Source organism: Macaca fascicularis, chromosome 3 (assembly GCF_037993035.2).
Source record: "Macaca fascicularis isolate 582-1 chromosome 3, T2T-MFA8v1.1".
Lineage (NCBI taxonomy): Eukaryota > Metazoa > Chordata > Mammalia > Primates > Cercopithecidae > Macaca > Macaca fascicularis.
The window spans coordinates 88,251,369-88,271,104 of NC_088377.1; the positions used below are offsets into that span (position 1 = coordinate 88,251,369).

At 43.2% G+C, this 19,736-nt stretch overlaps 1 protein-coding gene across 15 annotated transcripts in view; it reads left to right on the forward strand.

Annotated features, from left to right (window-relative positions):
* Positions 1 to 19,736, forward strand: part of GLI3 (GLI family zinc finger 3) — a 280,541-nt gene that overhangs the window by 146,950 nt on the left and 113,855 nt on the right. For all 15 annotated transcript variants that reach the window (XM_065542082.2, XM_074036582.1, XM_074036580.1 and 12 more), the window contains one exon: positions 17,115 to 17,220. In XM_065542082.2, the coding sequence (XP_065398154.1) occupies positions 17,115 to 17,220 (106 nt within the window). The remainder of the gene's footprint in view (positions 1 to 17,114; positions 17,221 to 19,736) is intronic.

Sequence of the window (19,736 nt, forward strand, 5' to 3'; positions counted from 1 at the left end):
CAGTGGCTCAATCTTGGCTCACCGCAAAGTCTGCCTCCTGGGTTCAAGCAATTCTCCTGCCTCAGCCTCCTGGGTAGGTGGGATTACAGGTGCCCACCACCATGCCCTAATTTTTTGTATTTTTAGTAGAGACAGGATTTCAACATGTTGGCCAGGCTGGTCTCGAACTCCTGACCTCAGGTGATCCACCTGCCTTAGCCTCCGAAAGTGCTGGGATTATAGGCGTGAGCCACTGCACCTGGCCTAGTGAATTGGTTTTGACTTGTTCCTGTATTCAGCAACTACTTACTGAATCCTGAGGTGTTAGGACTGAAGCAGCCCAGAACAGAATTCCTGGTTCTAACTGTCCTATCTAAACTTTAAGAGTCAGCATCATTGAAGAGCTAAGAACAGCTGAGTATCAACCCAGCAATGATTTGAAGGGCGGGCAGTGCAAAGGAGGTAGTGACCTTGAGGGAACTCCCGTGACTCCTTCCTGAAACTTCCTTTAAACCTGAAGACCCTTCTTGGGCACTGGCCTCTCCTGCTTGATGTCCTTTCTCTTTGTTTCCTTAATAGGATAATGCAGAATGAAAGTCAATTTTTGGTATTGTTTTCTGCACTGAAGAAGGGAGTTGGACTTTAGCGCTCAGTCCTGAGTTTATTTGGGGAATGTGCCCCTTTCCTGATTTTTACCTCCTGAGGACCTCTGGCTTTGGATAAGAAAACAGTCTTTATTCTTTGGGGACAAATATTTTTCTGAAAGCTCCCATACAGGAGTGTTCTCTAACTCTTAAGTTTCCCCATTAATGTGTTTGTTTTTTTCTTTTGTAAGTTTGTTACATTACCATTTAATTACTCTTCATGACAGTATTAAATTTCATGAGTGATTTATAGTTATAATAGAGACTTGTATGATTTATTGCAGTTGGCATTTGAGGTTTACCAAATTCTTAAGAACCATAAGCACTGAAATTGCTTAATCTGACCCTGTCCAGAACAACCACAGCATGGGTGAAACCCCAAATTTAAGTATAATAGGAACAGCTGCACTACCCACCCCATTTTTATTTGATGTTACTGTCTACTATTGTGGTACCCGTATATGTGGGGGACAGTGGTGGTGGGTATATGTGTTTCTTACTTAGAAAAGAAACATATTTTTTACAGGCATGAGCCACCATGCTGGGCCCCCTTCTGTTTTTGAAAACAAGAGCCCAGCCAGGCACGGTTGCTCACGCCTGTAATCCCAGCAGTTTGGGAGGCCAAGGCAGGTGGATCACCTGAGGTCAGAAGTTCGAGACCAGCCTGGCCACATGGTGAAACCTCGTCTCTGGTAAAAATACAAAAATTAGCCAGGCATGGTGCTGGGTGCCTGTAGTCCCAGCTACTCAGGAGGCTGAGGCAGGAGAATGTTTGAACCCCAGAAGCGGAAGTTGCAGTGAGCTGAGATCTCGCCACTGCACTCCAGCCTGGGCAACAGAGCAAGACTGTCTCAATAAATAAATAAATAAATAAATAAATAAATAAATAAATAAAATGAAATAAAATAAAAGATGAGTCCCAAATCCTGTGCCCTGGATGGATAGGTATAACAGGTATAACCTGTCATCTGTTCGTCAACCAAGGAGGTGACCCTGGTGCGTTCCTCCTGTGGTTCTGAGATAAAAGCCAGGGCAATGCGGTGCCCACTGGACTAAGAGTCAGGGCTTGCCTGCTCTGCGACAGATGGCTTCAAACCTCAATGGGCAGCTGACCCTGACCCTGCCTTGGGGTCTCTCGCAAAGAAGGGCCCAGACTTTAACCTGCTCATGCTCAGCCCCCACAGTGTTTTTAGTGTGCCCCAAATCTTTGTTGGGAACAGCGTTGTCTCCACTCCTGAGCTGGAATCCTGACAGCACACCAAGGGCTTTGCGCTCCTGCCCCGGTTGTTGTCTTGAACTTTCCATCCCCGTGTCCTCTTGCTGCTCCAGCCCGTGTGTTTTTCTCAGGCACAACTTCTGGCTGTTGCTTAAATGAGTAACTATCTTAATGAGGTGTTGCTTCGTTATTTTCACCGGGGTAGAGGAGGTGTAGCTGCTCACTTTGGTGTTTTCTCAGATGACTTTATCCACTTGCATTTGCAGAGAAAAAGGTGTGCTCTTGGGCTCTGCCTTCTCCTGCACGGGTGGTGTGGATAATCCTCCAGGGTCCTTGGCCGCAGGGCAGATAATCTCTTCGGGGTTATCTGTTAATTACCAGTGAATGTGTGAAGTATTTGTGCAAAGGCTTTTGAAGTGAGCTCCACGCACTGTTGCCTGGGCCGCCACCGGCCCTGCTTCCCCAGGCGGAGGGTTTGGAGGCCCAGCTTGGTTCCCCTCAAGTGCTGGTGGTATTCTCTTGCTAAATTGTTTGCCTTTCTAATGAAGTGAACTGTTTGTTTGACTCTGCGGTAGAAGGTATTTAACCGGGGACTAAAGTAAACGTTGGAGACATTCAAATAAGCCATGCATATCTGTTTTGTGGAGGGAAGGAAAACAGTTTGGCCTCACTCACCTCCGGGAAGAGTCGTTAAGGAACTGTTTAAATAATAAACTGAGCCGAGCGAGCGGATATTGCTGCAGCCCAGTCTGGGGCTTTTGTGCTAGTCCTGGCTGGCCTGGGAATTCCTCTGCAGCGGCCACGAGGGGAGAAGAGAGCGGTTGGATTCTTGCAGTTAGTAATTGTGATTTATTTATGTGTGGAGGGACTTCTGCTGTATTCGATCTTGATTGAAACGAGCCCAATTAGCCCTCAGGACAGCGGGCCGGTAGATGGCGACTGTGTTAGCACAGTGTGCGCAGGCCCCAGTGGCAGCAAGAGAGCGTCGTCGTGGGGTTGATGTCTGGCCTGTGTCCTGCCAGATCCCGCCTGGCTAGGGACGTGCTGCCTGCTGGGCTGGGTCCCTGGTGCCTGGGAGAAATGTCTGAGGGACTGGGGCAAGGGGACAGAAGTGTAAGCCCGAGGCAGGGCCTGGGTGAGGTAGGAGACCTGTACCTGGGCAGTGAGGGCGGGATGTATGTGATCACCCAGTGTACCCATGACAATGTCTGTTAGCAGCTGTTAGCTTTTGTTGTCAGCAAGGGTGAAGCAGAGAAGGTTGGAGGTGGGAGTCCTTTTGTGGGAAATACAGTTGTACTCAAGACCAGCTCCATAGTTTGTGGGGCCCAGTGCAAAAAGAAAATGGGGAGCCCTTGTTGAAAAATTACTAAGAATTTCAAGATGGCTACTGCGTAACGTTAAACCATGCTCGGGCCCTTCTGACCACAGGCCCAGGGGCTGCACAGGCCCCAGGCCTCGGTAGTTGACCCTGCCGTAGCTTCCAGAGCACTGTAGTCAGGCAGATCTGAACTTGAGGCCAAGCTTTGTCACTTCCTAACTGACTTTAACTTCTTACCTTCTCTATCCCTATTTTCTCATTTGCAAATTAGGATATGAATACCTACTTCCTTGGATTGTCATGTGGTATAAACAAGAAAATATACGAAGAGTGTTTAGGGCAGACCTTAGCATGTGTGAGTGCTCAGTAAGTGATAGTTCTTTTCTGACCATATTTGTAGCTGTAACTTTTTTTCTTTTCCCTGATGGTTAAGCTGAGGACAGTGTCTGTCTATTGTGAAGTTCAGGAGACAGAGTGAGGTCCTTGCCACAGACCTGACTTAGGGTCAGAGATATGGAGGCCTCTTCTTGGGTCTTATGATCAGAGAAGTCTTGAGGGCAAGAGAGAAGCATGGCATGAACCTTCAGATTACTTGCAAAGCTGAAGACACCCACATGAAGTTGTTGACTTTCATGGTAACTTAGATGTTTATGTTGAGGAAGAAGAACTTAGAAGGAACAGTGACTTCTTAAACGTGGGTACAGTCACGTGCTGCCTAAGGATATTCAGGTCAAGGACTGACCACATGTAAGACGGTGGTCCCATAAGATTATAATGGAGCTGAAGAATTCCTATCAGTGAGTGACATCAGAACATCATGGTACAGTCACTTCATTTTTCATAAATTTAGTGCAGCCTAAGTGTACTGTGTTTATAAAGTCAACAGTAGTGTACAAGAATGTCCTACGTCTTCACATTCATTCACCACTCACTCACCGACTCACCCAGAGCAATTTCCAGTCCTACAAGCTCCATTAATGATAACTGCTCTCTACAGGTGTAGCATTTTAAAAATATTTTAATACAGCATTTTTGCTGTACCTTTTCTATGTTTAGATATGCTTAGATATACAAATATTTATCATTGTGTTACAGTTGCCTACAGCATTCAGTATGGGGACATGCTGCCGTACCGTTATGGCCTGCGAGCAATAGGCTATACCATACAGCATGGGTATGTAGTAGGCTCCACCATCTAGGTTTGTGTAAGTGCACTCCATGATGTTCACACAATGAAACAATCACCTAAGGGCATATTTCTTAGAATGCATCCCATTGTTAAGAGATGCATGACTGTTATTTAGAATTTATGAACCACCTTCACCTGTGTCACCTGGGGCCTTGTACAACTTTGTGGAGTCAACAGAGTTAAGTCTTACTGGCCTTATTTTACGGATGAAAGAAAAATTATATTATGGCTAGAGTGATTATCGTAATTTGTTTTTAAAGAAATCTAGAAAATATGTCTTTAAATGTGGGGGACCTTTTCAGCTGTCTTGGGCGAAATGGAGAGCAGATGGATTCCCATGGGAAGGGTGTACCCAGACAAGGGTCACAGCATGCATCATTCAGTGTGCTGAGTGTTTGGCCTTTTCCTGATTTTGAAGACGGGGAAACTCAGGAGAAAGGATGGCTTTTCTAAGGATTCATATTGAGGGTGATAAATTTTGTACAAGTATATATTGGTGTCAAGATGACCAGTAGGTTGCCATCAATTTGGTCTGTTGCCTAGCGTCAGTTATTAAATCCACGCTTTGTTTTAAATGCTTTGTTTAAATCCCGTATTATCATGCTTCAAGTCTTTAGTAACACTTGCAAACAGCAAAGAAGCGTGAGAAGCAGTCTTGCACTTTTGAAATGAGTGTAGGCCACACTCTCTGATTAGTGGAAACTCATTGAGAAAGTGCAGATTGGGGTCATCTTTGTGTGAGTGTGTCCGCTATTACGCGTCCATGTGTTGAGGCTGTAGTCCTCAACTATGGCTATAGTGATTATCGTAATTTGTTTTTAAAGAAACCTAGAAAATACGTCTTTAAATGGGGGAGCCTTTTCAGCTGCTTTGGGCGAAATGGAGAGCTGGGTCCACACCTAGGGCTGTAGGTGTGGACTCAGGCGTACAAGGTGTAGATGCAGATTCCAGAAGTAGACCATGTTCTCTGTCCTTAGGGGCCCTTGGAGCACGTGGACATCATTGACATCAGATACCTACCAAATATAGTTTATGAAGACTGAGCCCCATGCATTTGGTCTAGAAGCCAGGGGTCACTTTGTAGAGAGGGAGGAGAGGACTCAATGGAGATCACATTAGAGCCTGAGTCTTTTTAGACAAGGTGAGCAGCTGCTGAGTCCAGATGAAGGGCCAGTGAGATCACCCACTGAGGCTACAGAATCGGAAGTGGGCAAGCAAGAGAGCTTGAGGCCTCAGGGAAGCACAGGCAGCAGACAGCCAGCAGCCTTGGCTCAGTGAAAGCAGCCTCAGGACCAATGCCTCCCCAGGGAGGAGAGTCCCCAACAGAGCCCAGCTGAATAGATTTGTTGATACCCCCAAGCCTATCATCCTCCCCAGTCCTAAAACAGAACGCTGGCAAACCGAATTCCTCTAGGGTGTATCTGAGCATATGAGCTTGTCTGAACTGCAGGAATCATGGAGGGGAAGAGTAGGAAATGAGTGGCCCCCGCCTTTTATGGGCATGGCAGGCTTGCGGGCCCAGGCAGGGTGCCTCTTGCCTATAGCATAGGTTAGACATCCAAGGCATTACCATAGGAGCAGGTGCTCTAAGGGGCGGTCAGTCAGAGATAGTCTGAAATTTATTCAGCATTCCAACTGGAATTAAGCTAATAATCAAGATAGGAAGCCAGATGAGATCGCAAGGAAGGGAAGGGTAGCCAACAAGAGAGGAAGCCACTAGTGGGAACTTCAGAGAGTGGAGCTTGGAGTAGTTCTGAACCAGCCTGCAGGCAGCTGTGGGGCTTTTTATCTGCACATCCAGGAATGAGTATGAGGTAGCTGCAGAGTGGACGGTGGACTTGAGAAGGCATTCTAAAGAAGAAAGGTATTTCGGACGCCTTCAGATGGTACCATTTGATAGATGCTCACATGGCCAATGTCTTTGAGGTGTGTATAAAATGTGCAACTTGTGGCTAACATAGGGTTGCAGAGAAAGGAGAAACAGAAGAAAAATGGGGAATGTTTTCCACTTGTACTCCCATGAGCCAAGAAATGTGAAGTGGATTTTTTTTCCTTTGTAAGCAGTGGGGGATTCTCTCCCTTTTCTATCATTTCCTTGCTCTTCCCTTCAAGGAAGCCATGTTGTGTGCTTTATTATTTTACAGTCATGGTGAAAGAAACCCTTAAAACAAACTCTTTGCTTAAAAGCTTTGTATGTTTCTGCAAACAGTGATGCTTCTTAGACAGTGAGGGTTCAGAGTTTAAGGGACAAGAAAGTGGAGCCTTTTAATGCTCCCAGTGTGCAATAAACATGCTGGAATTTCAATGGATTCCACAGCGTAACAATAATAGCATTAAGTACATGCCAGAGCCTTTGATGTTATTGACAAAAAAAAAAAAAAAAAAGTAGGTGGTGGTGGGGGCAAAGGGGCCCCTGTCATTTCTGTCATGAGCTTTTAAACTTTTGACCTCCAACCTTTTGTGTCAAAGAGCTTTTTCCATACGGGTGTTAGCAGCCTGATCAAGTATCCTGAATTCACCGGAGCCATCAGTGTTTCCCTGATGGGAAAGGGCATTCCGAGTCTTGGAAAGATCCCAACCAGGAGTGTGATTGCTGAGCGCCCACCAGTGTCTGCCCTGTCTTAGAGGTGGTGGCGTGGGGTAGGGTGGTGAGGTGCCCACGTGAAGTTACTCACTGCCCAGCAGAAGGCAGGCAGCCTGGTCAGGCTGGAAGCTGCCCTAAAGAGTGCTAGGATTTGTTCCAGGGTGTGCATGCATCTGCTGGGCCTTGGCCCTGTGCTCACTCTGAACATGGGAAGCATGCAAAATACTGCACGGGGGGATTCCAAAGAGGAGACAGCCCATACCTGTCGGTTCCCCTCATTTTGCCTGTTGTTGGAGGCCCCTCAGGTAGATGGAAGTGTCCCGCAGTTTCCAGGAGGGATGGCTGGCTCGGTCTACCACTCGGTAGTAGAGGAACTCGGCCTCACTTTCCTTTCATGTCTTTCCTCCCCCTTTTCACCTTTCCTAGAACAGACATTTATTGAGTTCCTGCTGGGTATACACAGACAAGTGAGCCTCTTCTGCCCTCACACCCCAGAACTCCTGGGAGGGAAAGAAGACAGTTCTGACCCATGGGTATGTGCACCCCGGCAGGGACTCATCCTCATATTGCCTGGCAGGAAAGGCAGTGTGGTGTACTCACCCCCATGGCTATGCTGGTATAAGCTCCGTATTCAGTAAACACGTGCTTGTCTTGTCTGAGGGACAGCACTGAGGATGAGCACAGGGCCCTCAGAGGGCAAGGCGGTGGGGAGGACACGATGAGAGTCCAAGTAGAATTCCTCGGGTCGTCCCTACTGGTTCCAGCCAACCCGAAGGGAGGTTATGGAGAAGGGAGGAAGGAGCACGCAATCCCACAGAGCCCCTGGGAAGCCTGACGGAGCGAGAGGTGTTTGTGTTGAGTCTTGAAGAGGGGGTAAGACTTAGGTAAGAGGGAATTTGTCCTCAACTGAGAGGACACCATAAGCCATGAAGTGCATGGTACCTGAGGGGGCACTGACTCTCGGATGGGGAGGTGTCCTGGATGGAGCTTGGTTGCTGGGGCCTGAAATTCATGGTGAAGAACTTGGACTGGAGTGGGCTGGGCCACTATACATTTTGGGAGAAGGGAGGGATACAGTTCAGACTTGGTTTTAGGGATGCTGGTGTGGGGAGTATAGTTTAGATAAGAGATGATAAAAAGCCTTAACTTTGACTTTGTTGTGTCAAGAAGTAGAACCCTGGTTCTGAAGTAAAAAAGACACATTACTGTACTACTGTCTCCCCATGTAACACTGGAGAAGGTCAGTTTCCCTGTCCATAAGAATGGGCGTATGAACAGTACCTGCTTCTCAGGGTCAGGCCGTAGGAAGAAATAAACGAGGTGCGTCTAAAAGGCATTGCACATGCCTGACCTGCATTAAAGTATTCAGTGAATTGCACTTGTGTTTGTCATGATTTGTTTTATTATTTTTATTAATTACTATTTATGGGGCAAACCTTGGAAGACCTTTAGCTGTTGATTGACAGGAGCTACAGATGGAGTGGATGGTCCGGATGAAAGAAGCAGAGTCAGTAATCCTTCAGAGCTTCTTGTCTGGTGTTGAACAAAATGAATGTGCCTCATTCATTTCTTAATTGCTACAAAGTTGCCAACCAGCACACTCTTGAAATACTGCTGGTCTTCCAGAGACTTCCAAATATTTCTGGAAATGATTCTTTATGATTGGTGGCAGCATTCTCTCTTGTGCAACTGTGAAGACAAGGGTAAACCTCTTGATATGCTGAGCCTCAGCCCCGACAATCTCTGGCAGGCCTGCATTTGTGCTGCCTGAGAGCTCCCCAGGGTTGCTGTCTCCAAAGCAGGATTGATAGTTCATGAAGGTACCTGGGTTTCCCCGGCCTGGCAGGGATCACGTTTGAAGTGCCAAGTCCGGTGTGCTCTGGTATTGGAATAGAAAGAGCACCAAACTTGCATCATAAGGCCATAGTTTTATGCAACACTGGGTAGATCATTTAACTTCTTTGAGTAGATAATAAAATTTTCCCTTCTTGGTTCTCAGGATTGTCTTGATAATAGAACTTAAAAAGAAACAAGACTTAGGAGAATAATGATAACGCTTTGGGAATGCTTATTTTATGTCAAGAGGATTCCTTAACAAGATGTATACTATTATAAGACATACTATGTTATTTTGCTTTCACATCTCGCTACTTGCTTCTGCTAATTTTGCAACACTGAAAGCTCTTTTTGCAGCAGATTAATTTTTAATAGAATACACCTTCCAGACCTCCCCTTTGTGGATCAATTGTTGGTTTCCTAACTAAACCAGACTTAGTTTAAACTTCTGATTCCATTAAGAATCCCAGTGTACTGAGAAGGATAGATCACTTGAGGTCAAGAGTTCAAGACCAGCCTGGCCAACATGGTGAAACCTCGTCTCTACTAACAACACAAAAATTAGCCAGGTGTGGTGGTGGGCACCTGTAATCCCAGCTACTCGGGAGGCTGAAGCACGAGAATCACTTGAACCTGGGAGGCGGAGGCTGCAGTGAGCTGAGATTGTGCCACTGCACTTCAGCCTGGGCAATAGAGTGAGACTCAATCTGAAAAAAAAAAAAAAAAGAATCCTAATGTATATTTTTAGAGCTATAACTGTGAGTTTTGAATTTTGTGATACAAAAATACAGTCTTTGATGTAAAAATTTGTCACTAGTAACTAATTTCCATTTTTAATTTGCAAGCGTATTTATTGTCACTGAAAATACACCATTAGCATATTTCAAAGTAAACAGATTTGTCACTTCTAAGTGATTCCTTATATGTTTGCATGTGATTTCCCTGAGAGAGTTCTGCAGTTCAGCTAGAATGATGTAAACCTTTCTTTATTTCTCTTTGCTGCATTTCTCTCTGGTTATTTTTTCTCTCTTATCCTGGCAGGAAAGCTGAAAACAACAAAAATGTTGGATGCATATATGTGGAATCACAGGCAAGACACATTCCAGAGTCTCTGTTTGGAAGGATATGGTTGGTCAGCCAGTAGGTAGATGTGGTTCTCTTTCCACCTTTGCGCATCCACTGGATGTGATCTTGAAGGGAGAAACATGCAACTTAAGGACAGAAGAAATTAGAAGTTTCCAGAAAGGGGCGAGATCAATTGTTGGTTCACGACTGAGGACATACTTGAAGCAGTAAAGGCAGAGGTTTCTTTTGTCAGTTCACTTGAGGAGGATCATTTGGCATTTTCTTGTGGGAAACACATGATCATGTTTGTTGAGGAGTTGTTGGTTCACGACTGAGGACATACTTGAAGCAGTAAAGGCAGAGGTTTCTTTTGTCAGTTCACTTGAGGAGGATCATTTGGCATTTTCTTGTGGGAAACACATGATCATGTTTGTTGAGGAGCACAGCAGGGATCTATTTGACTGTTTAAAAAAAAGAATGAATTGTAGGTGTGACCAGAGTGTGGCGATGGGTAGCATTTAGGTCTAAAATACTAATTAATTTAATAGTCTGCATTCTTACACAAAAGAAATGATAAAAAGCTTGTTATTTGAGTAGCGGGGAATATCCGTGGAAGTTTATACACCAGGAGTTAAGACTGTTGGGTAGTTGCCAGAAGTAAAAGCTTACTGGGTTTTAGAAATAGCTTAGTTTTTGTTGTTAATTAGTGTTTTATGTAAACTTGTATTTGTTTTACTTAATTTATAAGATAACTTCAATTTTCAAATGCTTAGCTACTGCTATTATTGCTAGATTTATGGTTAATTTCATCAATTTTCTTGAAATTTGTCTACTTGTTACAGGTTTTGCTAAAAGTAGATGAGATATCTCTTTATTGATTGATGATTAATATGAACACTTTTACTATATTAAGTCAGTCACACAAGTTGGCATTTAAGGAAAGTGCATTGAAAATATTTGACGTACCTAGTGTTATTGCTTAAACAACACAATAAAGAAAAAGTTGATATTTTTTTTCGAAATTAATAATTTCTGCAAATTACTTTATCATGGTACACTGGAATAGGGTTTGTCAACCTTTTACCATAAAGGATAAGATAACAAATGTGTTAGGCCACGTGTTTTCTGTCTCAGCTGGTCAGCTCTGTTGTTGGTGTGGGAAAATAAAGCCATAGGCAATATGTAAGCAAATGAGTATGGCACTATTCCAATAAAACTTTATTTACAAAGCAACCTAGGGTCCATCAACAGATGAATGGATAAAGAAAATGTGGTACATATACACAGTGGAGTGCTATTCAGGCATAAAGGAGAATGAAATCCTGTCATTTGCAACAGCATGGATGGAACTGTAGGTCATGATGTTAAGTGAAATAAGCCAGGTGCAGAAGCAACTTGATCTCACTTATTTGTGGGACCTAAACATTAAAATGATTGAACTCAGAGAGTTAGAGAATAGAAGGATGGTTACCAGAAGGTAAGAAGGATAGTGGGGGTTGAGCAGGGAGTGGGAATGGTTAATGGGTACAAAAAAAAAAAAAACAAGAAAGATTGAATAAGACCCAGTGTTTGTTAGCACAGCATGGTGAATATAGTCAAAAGCAATTTAATTGTACATTTTAAAATAACGAAGAGAGTATAATTGGATTGTTTATAGCACACATAATAAATGCTTGAGGTAATGGATACCCCATTTGCCCTGATATGATTGTTATGTGTTGCATGCCTGTGTCAAATTATCTCATGTGACCCATAAATATGTACATCTACAAAATTAAAAAAATTAAAAATAACTTTATTTACAAAAACCGGCCCACATGTGATAGTTTGCAGATTCCTGCTATAGCATATACTCTTCAAGTTAAGGCTCCTGCCATTGTATAAAGTGACAAAATAATAGATAATTTAAAAAAAAGATTCAGAGCATTTTTACAAGATTTCTAGAGTATGCTAGAACCACAGCTTCTTTAAACTTGCATTACCCTGTGGAAGATCATATAAATAAAATGTCTCATTCTGATGACTCTGGAGGAGTTTCTAACCCCATGTCATATGCTTGTGAGACCAGAAAAAAGATTTCTAGTGCTCCATGAGGTGATGCCATGGGAATCCCGCCCAGCAAGTCCACAGCAGGGCCCTGTGGGGTCGCACTCCTTAGATTCCACTCACAGTAGATCATGGCGGGCCACAGACTGCCTTGCTCAAAACGTGTTGCTCTAGACTCTCCTCGTTAGGTTACCTGGGGTGTCCTCAGAGGGTGGATCAGCTCATTTCTGGTGCCATGTCATCCATAGGCAGGAATTGCAAGGTTGTCTGAGTTAGTAAGTCAGTCTGGGTCTTGGAGTCAGTCCAAATGGCCTCCCACAGTGCACTGAGCCCTGGAAAAAGGTCTTGCAGGCACGAGGATGATGACTGGAGAAGCTCCATGGTGGGAAGAAACAGTGATGAGGCCTGGGCTTCCTCTCTACTATCTCACTAACGTGAGTTCTTGGCAGTCGGATCTCTCATTCTCTCTCTCCCGCTCTCTCCCTCTCCCGCTTGAGACATTTCACTTTATAGAAGCTGGATGGTGATTTTGGTTGTAGCATAGAGGATGCTATTTAATGATATTTCTGCTGATGGCAGATGATTGAATGAGTTTGAGGGGACTGGCCATTCCTACAGGCAGGACTAACTCTAATGACAGAAAATCATCTCTAGCTCTGATGTCGAGTCAATTCCAAGGCCCGTGTACAGACGACTTCAGTATTTAAATCACCCATGAGGACTTCTGCACTTGGCAGTTTACTCTTGCACTGTTTCCTGGGCATTTTCAGACCATTCAAGTATCATTTGGTGAATTACTCCTTCAGGGCACTAACTGAGAGACTTTGATCTCTCTTTTTTAATCTGCAATTTTTGTATGTAAATTTCAAACCTTAAAAGACAGTTTCCCAGGATGGCACCCAAGAGATCTTATAGCCTGAGGATACTAAAACTATTTCTTGGGAGAAGGATGCAACTAGAGATAAATCTCCAAGTGTCTTTCTCGGTTATTCTCTGGCTACAGGTTTTATGATCAACCCAGGCTGTTGTGAAGAGACCTAAAAATCAATGCCTCTCATTTCTAATGAGATCCTTAATGCCCAACATGATGACAGCCAGTGTGAAATGGAATACTGACAACTCTACCCAGCACAAATATTTTTGCTATGCATTTCAATTTAAACATGTGTCAAGCCAATTACATAGTTATAGGGTTTAAAGACTATTCCACTCAAGCCTGGGAGAGTACACACTCTTCAAATCTCTGTTTAGTGTAAGAGGACTCGGGCACAATAGTCAAACCTCTCGCAGGTCTGTAATAAATCATCTTTGCAACCATAAGCATGTACAGTTGACTGCTTACCACTGCTCCGCAGACCCACCCCCACCTGGAAGAATTTTAATTCCCTCAGTAAAATTGATTCCACCAGTTCTGCACATTATTCTCCCTGTCTTCCATTTAGCCCGTTAGTTTGCTGACAGTAGAGTACACAGCACTTAGCAGCTGGTTTGTGGAGCCATCAGTCAGGAAATTGTATGATAAATAGGAGGTAGCCAGGTTTCGTGGCACTTCCTTCTGCTTCAGCAGTTTTCGCCTGACTTTGGAGAAGTCATCATGTGGTGTTTTGTCAAGGGGCAGGGCAGGAGATGGCTGCGGCCCGGTAACTTATTACACATACGCTTGAGTTATGATGCGTCACAGCTGCGCTGCTCATGTGTAAATAATAAACCGCGAGCCGGGTAATTATGGCGGCTCTGGCGACAGGGGCCTGTTCTTGTCATGTGGGTTTTCTTGGACAGCTTTTTGGGCCAGTGATGGAATATGCCGCTGAGCCACATAGAAACGACAAACCTAGACGCCAGCGAGGCAAGTAGTCAACGTTTGAGGATTCAGGAGCATTTTTCGAGAAACGTGTTAGGATTAATATCATGGGATGCCACGTATGTTACAGGACATGCCCATACTGCTTTTCATTCTTCATTTATCCTGTTAAGCTATAGTCGAGCACGTCTTGAATTGGAAGGGGGTGTTCCATTGCATTTTCCCAGAAAGTGGCTTAAGAGGTGTGATTTCTACTAATAACCAACACAAGGTATAATTGTCCACACAGACTTCTGCAATCCAGGAGAAGTTATTTTAAATTTAATCAAGAGGGGAAACGTAGAAACAGTGAGACACTTAAACCGAAACCAGATGTCTTTGGTCAAATCAGATCATATCCATTAATTTTCTGTTCTTTATTTAAACATAATTCTTGAATGCAGAATTCATAAATTTTCTTGGGACGTAAATAAACATTTAGTGCAAACAGTGTTATGAGACGCATCACCTACTTTCAGTCAGAATTAACTTTTAAATTCACAGAACACTGTGGACTCAACAGTGAGAAATGACTACTTAATACCCCAGTAATTGTGTTTTATGTTTTCCTCTCAAATTTATTGTTGCAGTGCTAGGTCATTTTCTCCTTTATTCTGAAAGCGGGAGAGAGGGTGAGAGAGAGAAAATTTAAATCCTGAAAGAATAATTTCTTGAAAATGAGAAGATGGCAGTGTCTTTTAAATGTGCGTGATAGCATTGTAGGTTTTCCTTGAGGAAGAGAATTTTATACTTGTTGGGTACACGCTTTTGATTTTATAGGATTAACTAGTTGGTCTTCCCTCCATACACATAATCACTGCAACTTCATTATAAACACTCATATAAAAGATCGTGACTGTTACTTCGGGGTATATGAGGCATACATTAAATGTGGAATAAATTCACACATTTTGAGCAAAAAACGTGGTTTTGTACGTTGTCATAATTCATAGTTGCACCCACATAGAGAAAACCAGATATGGTTGACGCCCACTTATCTGGTGGAGAGAATTTCATCATGCAGGACACAGCCAAGAGCCATGAAATAAAGAAGTGAGAATACCTTCCAACTCTGACATAGTTGTCAGTGTCCCTCAAAACAACCGCATAAACTGGTGCATGTGCGATGCCCTGAGGAGGTGGGTAAGACTTTATGAATGCTGAATTCACACCCCATTCTAGTAAGTTTATTTCTCTGATTGCCAAGAGCAGATGATGTGTGTTAAGTAAGAAGTCTGCAGGGGGCATGCATGTTTGCATCGGCAGCGATAGCTGAAAGTTGTGGAAGAGAAAGAAGAGCCACCCCCATATTTCATGGCCATCCACCCTCAGGTAGATTTGAATCTGATTGATTTGGGTTTATCTAAAAGTTTAAAATCAGTAAACATTCACTAGTATATGTCAGGCTTTCAAACGAGTGCAAAAGATGACCCCACTTGATTTTATGTTGTTTTAAGAAGGATGCACAATTTCCTTTGAAAATGGTTAAATGAGATAGAATGTTGGGCTCTACAGAGGGTGACTTTTTATTGTCAAGATGGCTGAGCTATGTGCAGCAATGAAGCTGCCAACATTGCTGAATAAACATTCAACTTAAACTTTCAAACTTAGCAAATCAACGGTCACAGAAATGACGGTGACAAAGTACAGTGAGTCACTGACATTTTCAGTAAAACAGTCCTCTGGGAAGTTTTCTAGATTCTAGATCTGGTGGTAAACTATAGAATTACAGCTTCAGGTCCTTCCCTGGTAGACCACAGAGCTTCTATGAATGCTATGCTCATCGTTTTTTACTCTTACTGGATTTTTTTCTTCGTAAACAGAGTCTTAGATTCTTGAAGGCAGCAGGGACAAAATCAAAACAAGGGAAGTAATGTACTATAACTTTAAAAACAGGTTTGTTGTGCTTATATTCTAGTAGTTGCTTGTTGAAGAAAATTTGGAAAATAGAGAAATGGATAGGGAAGAAAATCAAAACCACCTGAATTCAACATTACACACATCTAATAATCATCCACTTCTACCCAATTGGGACGGTGGTGTTGCCGACCTCAGGGGATGCAGCCGACTTCAGGGGGTGCAGCCACCTCTTAATCTGTGTATTTGGCATGGCCTCGCAGCCTCCCGCACCCCGTGGGGATGCTCTGTGCATTCTTAGGTGGTCAATCAGAACCTGTCTGCGGAGAGAGGGCCCCCTTTGGAATTGCCTTTAGAGACTGCTACCCTCAGCACCAGGGCGAAATAACTGGAAGCCGTTCTGAGGCTTGTTGGTGTACACATCAATCCTCAGCAGCGTTGGCTCTGGGCAGGCTCCCAGCATGACCAGTGTGGACCTGTCACATTTGAAGAATTTGCTGTCGTGTTTAGTCTCATAGCCATAGATGGAGTCAAACCTCCGGGTTTTGGACCCCTTCATTTTGCTTCTTGAAACTTGGGAAAACCTTGACTCATCAGTCATGCTTCTAATTATAAAATCTGTTAAAACTCTCTTCAGTTTTTACAGTGAATCACTATTTTTTTTTAATAAAAGTTTATTTTCAGAGACAATGGGTGTAAGTTACTAGGAATAAGTGGGGTGGGAGAGCTATTTTTAAGGAAGGGCACACACCCAGCAGCTCAGGAACCCAGAGCGTTGGACTGGGGAAAGGCGGAAGCAGGAGGGGACCTGGGTCCAAGATGAATGTTAACACTACCTTGGGAGGAATTCCCTGAGTTTAGCTCTAGATCTCTCGCTGTTGAGTGTGAGTGGGTCAGCTTTATCTCTTCCAGGCAGGCTGCACAGTATTTCTCTGGACAGGACATAGATTTGCTGCCTTTGTGTGGGGACTATGGAGGCCTAGCCCAGGCCAAGAAGGAGGGGAATATGTACTTAATTTTAAAAAATGAAACATATGCATGTGTGTATATATCAGCCACAGATTCTAGAGAGCCTTTCCACTCTTAAAAGTATGGTGAACGTGAGAAAAATGAAACTAGTATTTGTATTACAGCGTCTTTGTTTAAAACTTAATTTGACAATGTAGTTTTATTTTCAAATAAGTGTGTTCTAATCTGTTCCCCTTGGCTTAGTGGCTCCCTTCAGCCCTTCTCCTCTGGTCAGCCTATCTTTCAAGATAGGGAGCCTGTGTTGTTCCTCTCTTTCTTGCTTTCCTGTCTGGGTTTGAGCTGCAGTCAATCCCAGGCTTTACCTTCTCAGGTAGGTGCAGGCACTACTTACTTAGTCATACTGCTGCAGTACCTCACAGAACCTCTTAACTAACCTTAAAGAGTTCTTCTACAAATTCTTAGATTAAGTGTAAGTAGTGAAGATACAATAGTATAGCAGTGTTGCTTTGTGAATCGGAATGCTATTTGAAAGTGTTCATTTGATATAGATTGGGCTCCCTCTTTTTTTCAGACCCTCCTCATCTTTTCCCTGCCTTCCATCCTCCTGTACCAATTGATGCCAGACATCATGAGGGCCGTTACCATTACGATCCGTCTCCGATTCCTCCATTGCATATGTAAGTATTAACACTTTCCTTGTTAATGAAATGGAACGAGATACTGGCTTTTACCATCTCAGGACTTTTTGTTAATGGCACGACCACTGGGCTTTGAAGATGTGATAGAAGTGTAAGATTTACTTTTGAAATATAGCAAGCCTATCTGTTCGTGGATTCACTGAAGCAAATCCCTGCTGTTTCCTGAGGAATGCCTGTCACAGTAGGTAGTCGACAAGTATTTCCTATATATTTTGCTGACGTGTGTTCTGTGGGCTCTAAATACTAAATTAAAAAGTAAAAGCCTAATGGAAAGTTACCACTCAGAATATGTATTTGGTCGACATTAGGTTTGAAGTTTTTTATGTTCAAATTTCTGTAACACGAAAGTCCTGTTCTGGGGATCACAAGGAATTGTAATGAAATTTTTATGGTAAATTTTCATAGCCCCTATGTAAGTACACCAAAAGTCACTTGATTGATGGGAATGTCACCCAAACAAAATGGCAAATGTGATCGAGCACATGGTTTACAGAAAGATAAAAGGAAAGAATGCTAGTGATAACATACATTAGAAATGGAAAAAGGAAATCTATTGGAAATAAATACCATCTAACTTGGTTTGGAGGAAATAAAGGATGGTGGAGTTGCAAAGTAAAACAGTATTCTTTTGTAGTACTGTCCAGGAAACTGTCATGTACTATAATAATGGGAGCCACTCTCTGGGATGGGCTGTCCCTTGCTAACGGGCTTGATATATACATTTAGTCATATCTAATAATCACCCTTTATTTGGAGACAGTAAAGTTAGAAAAGCACAAATAATACTTTGAAGAATAATGCTGGTTATTCAGATGGTAGATTGCATCTCCATGGCTATTAGTTACAGCTGTGTAATTACATATTATGCCAAAGAAAAATGAAGTTGTTTTAAAACAAGTCCTCCTCTGTGAACAGAATTAATTGATATTAACAATCCTAACTACATGCCCAAGTACACATATAATATTTTACCAACAGTTTTTTGGATCCATCTCCCATTACTGAATTGTAATTTCAGAGCAGATTTGCCTGGAGGTAAGTAATAAATCTGTGTTGCAGACTTCTATAAGCATTAAAGGAGAAGTGGGTATTTATAGAGAGAGAATGCAGAAACTTGTGACTTATTCTTTGACTTTTCACTGGAACACAAGTAAGTATTTACAGGGTTCTGAAGCCTGCTAAAAATACCCTCTAATGAAACCAGGAGGCCAATTTAAAATTCCCTATACAAAGGGAAGGAAATTCCTAGTTCAGCCTGAAACATGACATGTAATTCACCCCGTTATACAGAGGTTTTATGGTACAGATGTGACCACATGGATCTCAGATGCGGATCTGCCCCATGGTTCAGCACATGCAAGGACCAGATAGGCCTTGGAGACATGGATCGCTAATTCCTCCCAGACTGGAGCCTTTGTGATGTAGTTAATTTAGGTCAGATTTTCTATGGAATTTTGGAGTTCTTCATTCTTTCAGAAATGATGTTCTAGAGCAATTTTTAAAAACGAGTTTATATTACTCCTCTGCATTCATTATAGTTTGCCTTGTAAATAAATGCAAATATCAGTAAAAATCCCAAGTCTCTGTTCTGTGGCAGAATATAACAGTAAGCCCTCCTCTAGCCCCCACTGTGTGTTCTAGGCCCTGCTTACTGACCTGCATTGGCCCATGGTGATAACATCACAAGACAAGATGGGTCACTTCTGGACCATCCTCATAGGCAGATTTGGGGGAGTCACATTTCAGGTGTACTGTTGAGCTGGGTTTTCTTTGGATTTTAGTTCTTCCTGCTTTTTATAGCCAAGCTTTGGATACTTTAGTAGCATCTGACTAAATCGTTCTCTAGCAGCCTAAATGTATAATTATCAAAAAGATTGATAATATAAAGCCGATAGATAATCCTGAGCCTCAAAAGAGAAGTCCTGGAAGATTCCAAGAGGGAATATCATTGCTGCGGGCACAGAGAATGGTGAGCTTATGGGTTTGTGGCCTCCTGGGACTGCCTGGTTTTGGTGCGTCCTGGCAGGGCCCTGGGTGGATACTATGCTTATGAAGTGGGCCCCAGAAAGCTGGAGCATGTCACGCACCTGTGTATTTGTGACCGACATTCTCTCTGCATTGGTCTCATTGGCCTTCCCTCTCTGCATGGTGAACTCCTGCTTATACTCATCCTCAAGGCCCCTAATTTAAGGGCCGTCCCAGAGACTGTTTTTGTAGCACCTTGCGTGTAGCTTTATTGTGATGCTTTTCCTCTTACTTGGTGATTTACTGTTAACAGTCACTGCTCCCTGCTAGTTTCGTAGGCAGTGCCCAGCACTTGGTCAGGCACTTTGTAAAAGATGCTCAGTGGACACTCACATTGGCCCAGTCTGAGAGACGGTGGAGGAGCAGTCAGAGAGCTCGAATTCCTGTTCTTGTGTTGCCACTCACTTGTGCTGTGGACTCTGGCCACTGACCTTTGCATGTGTTGGTTTCATTATATGGAGATGAAGCTG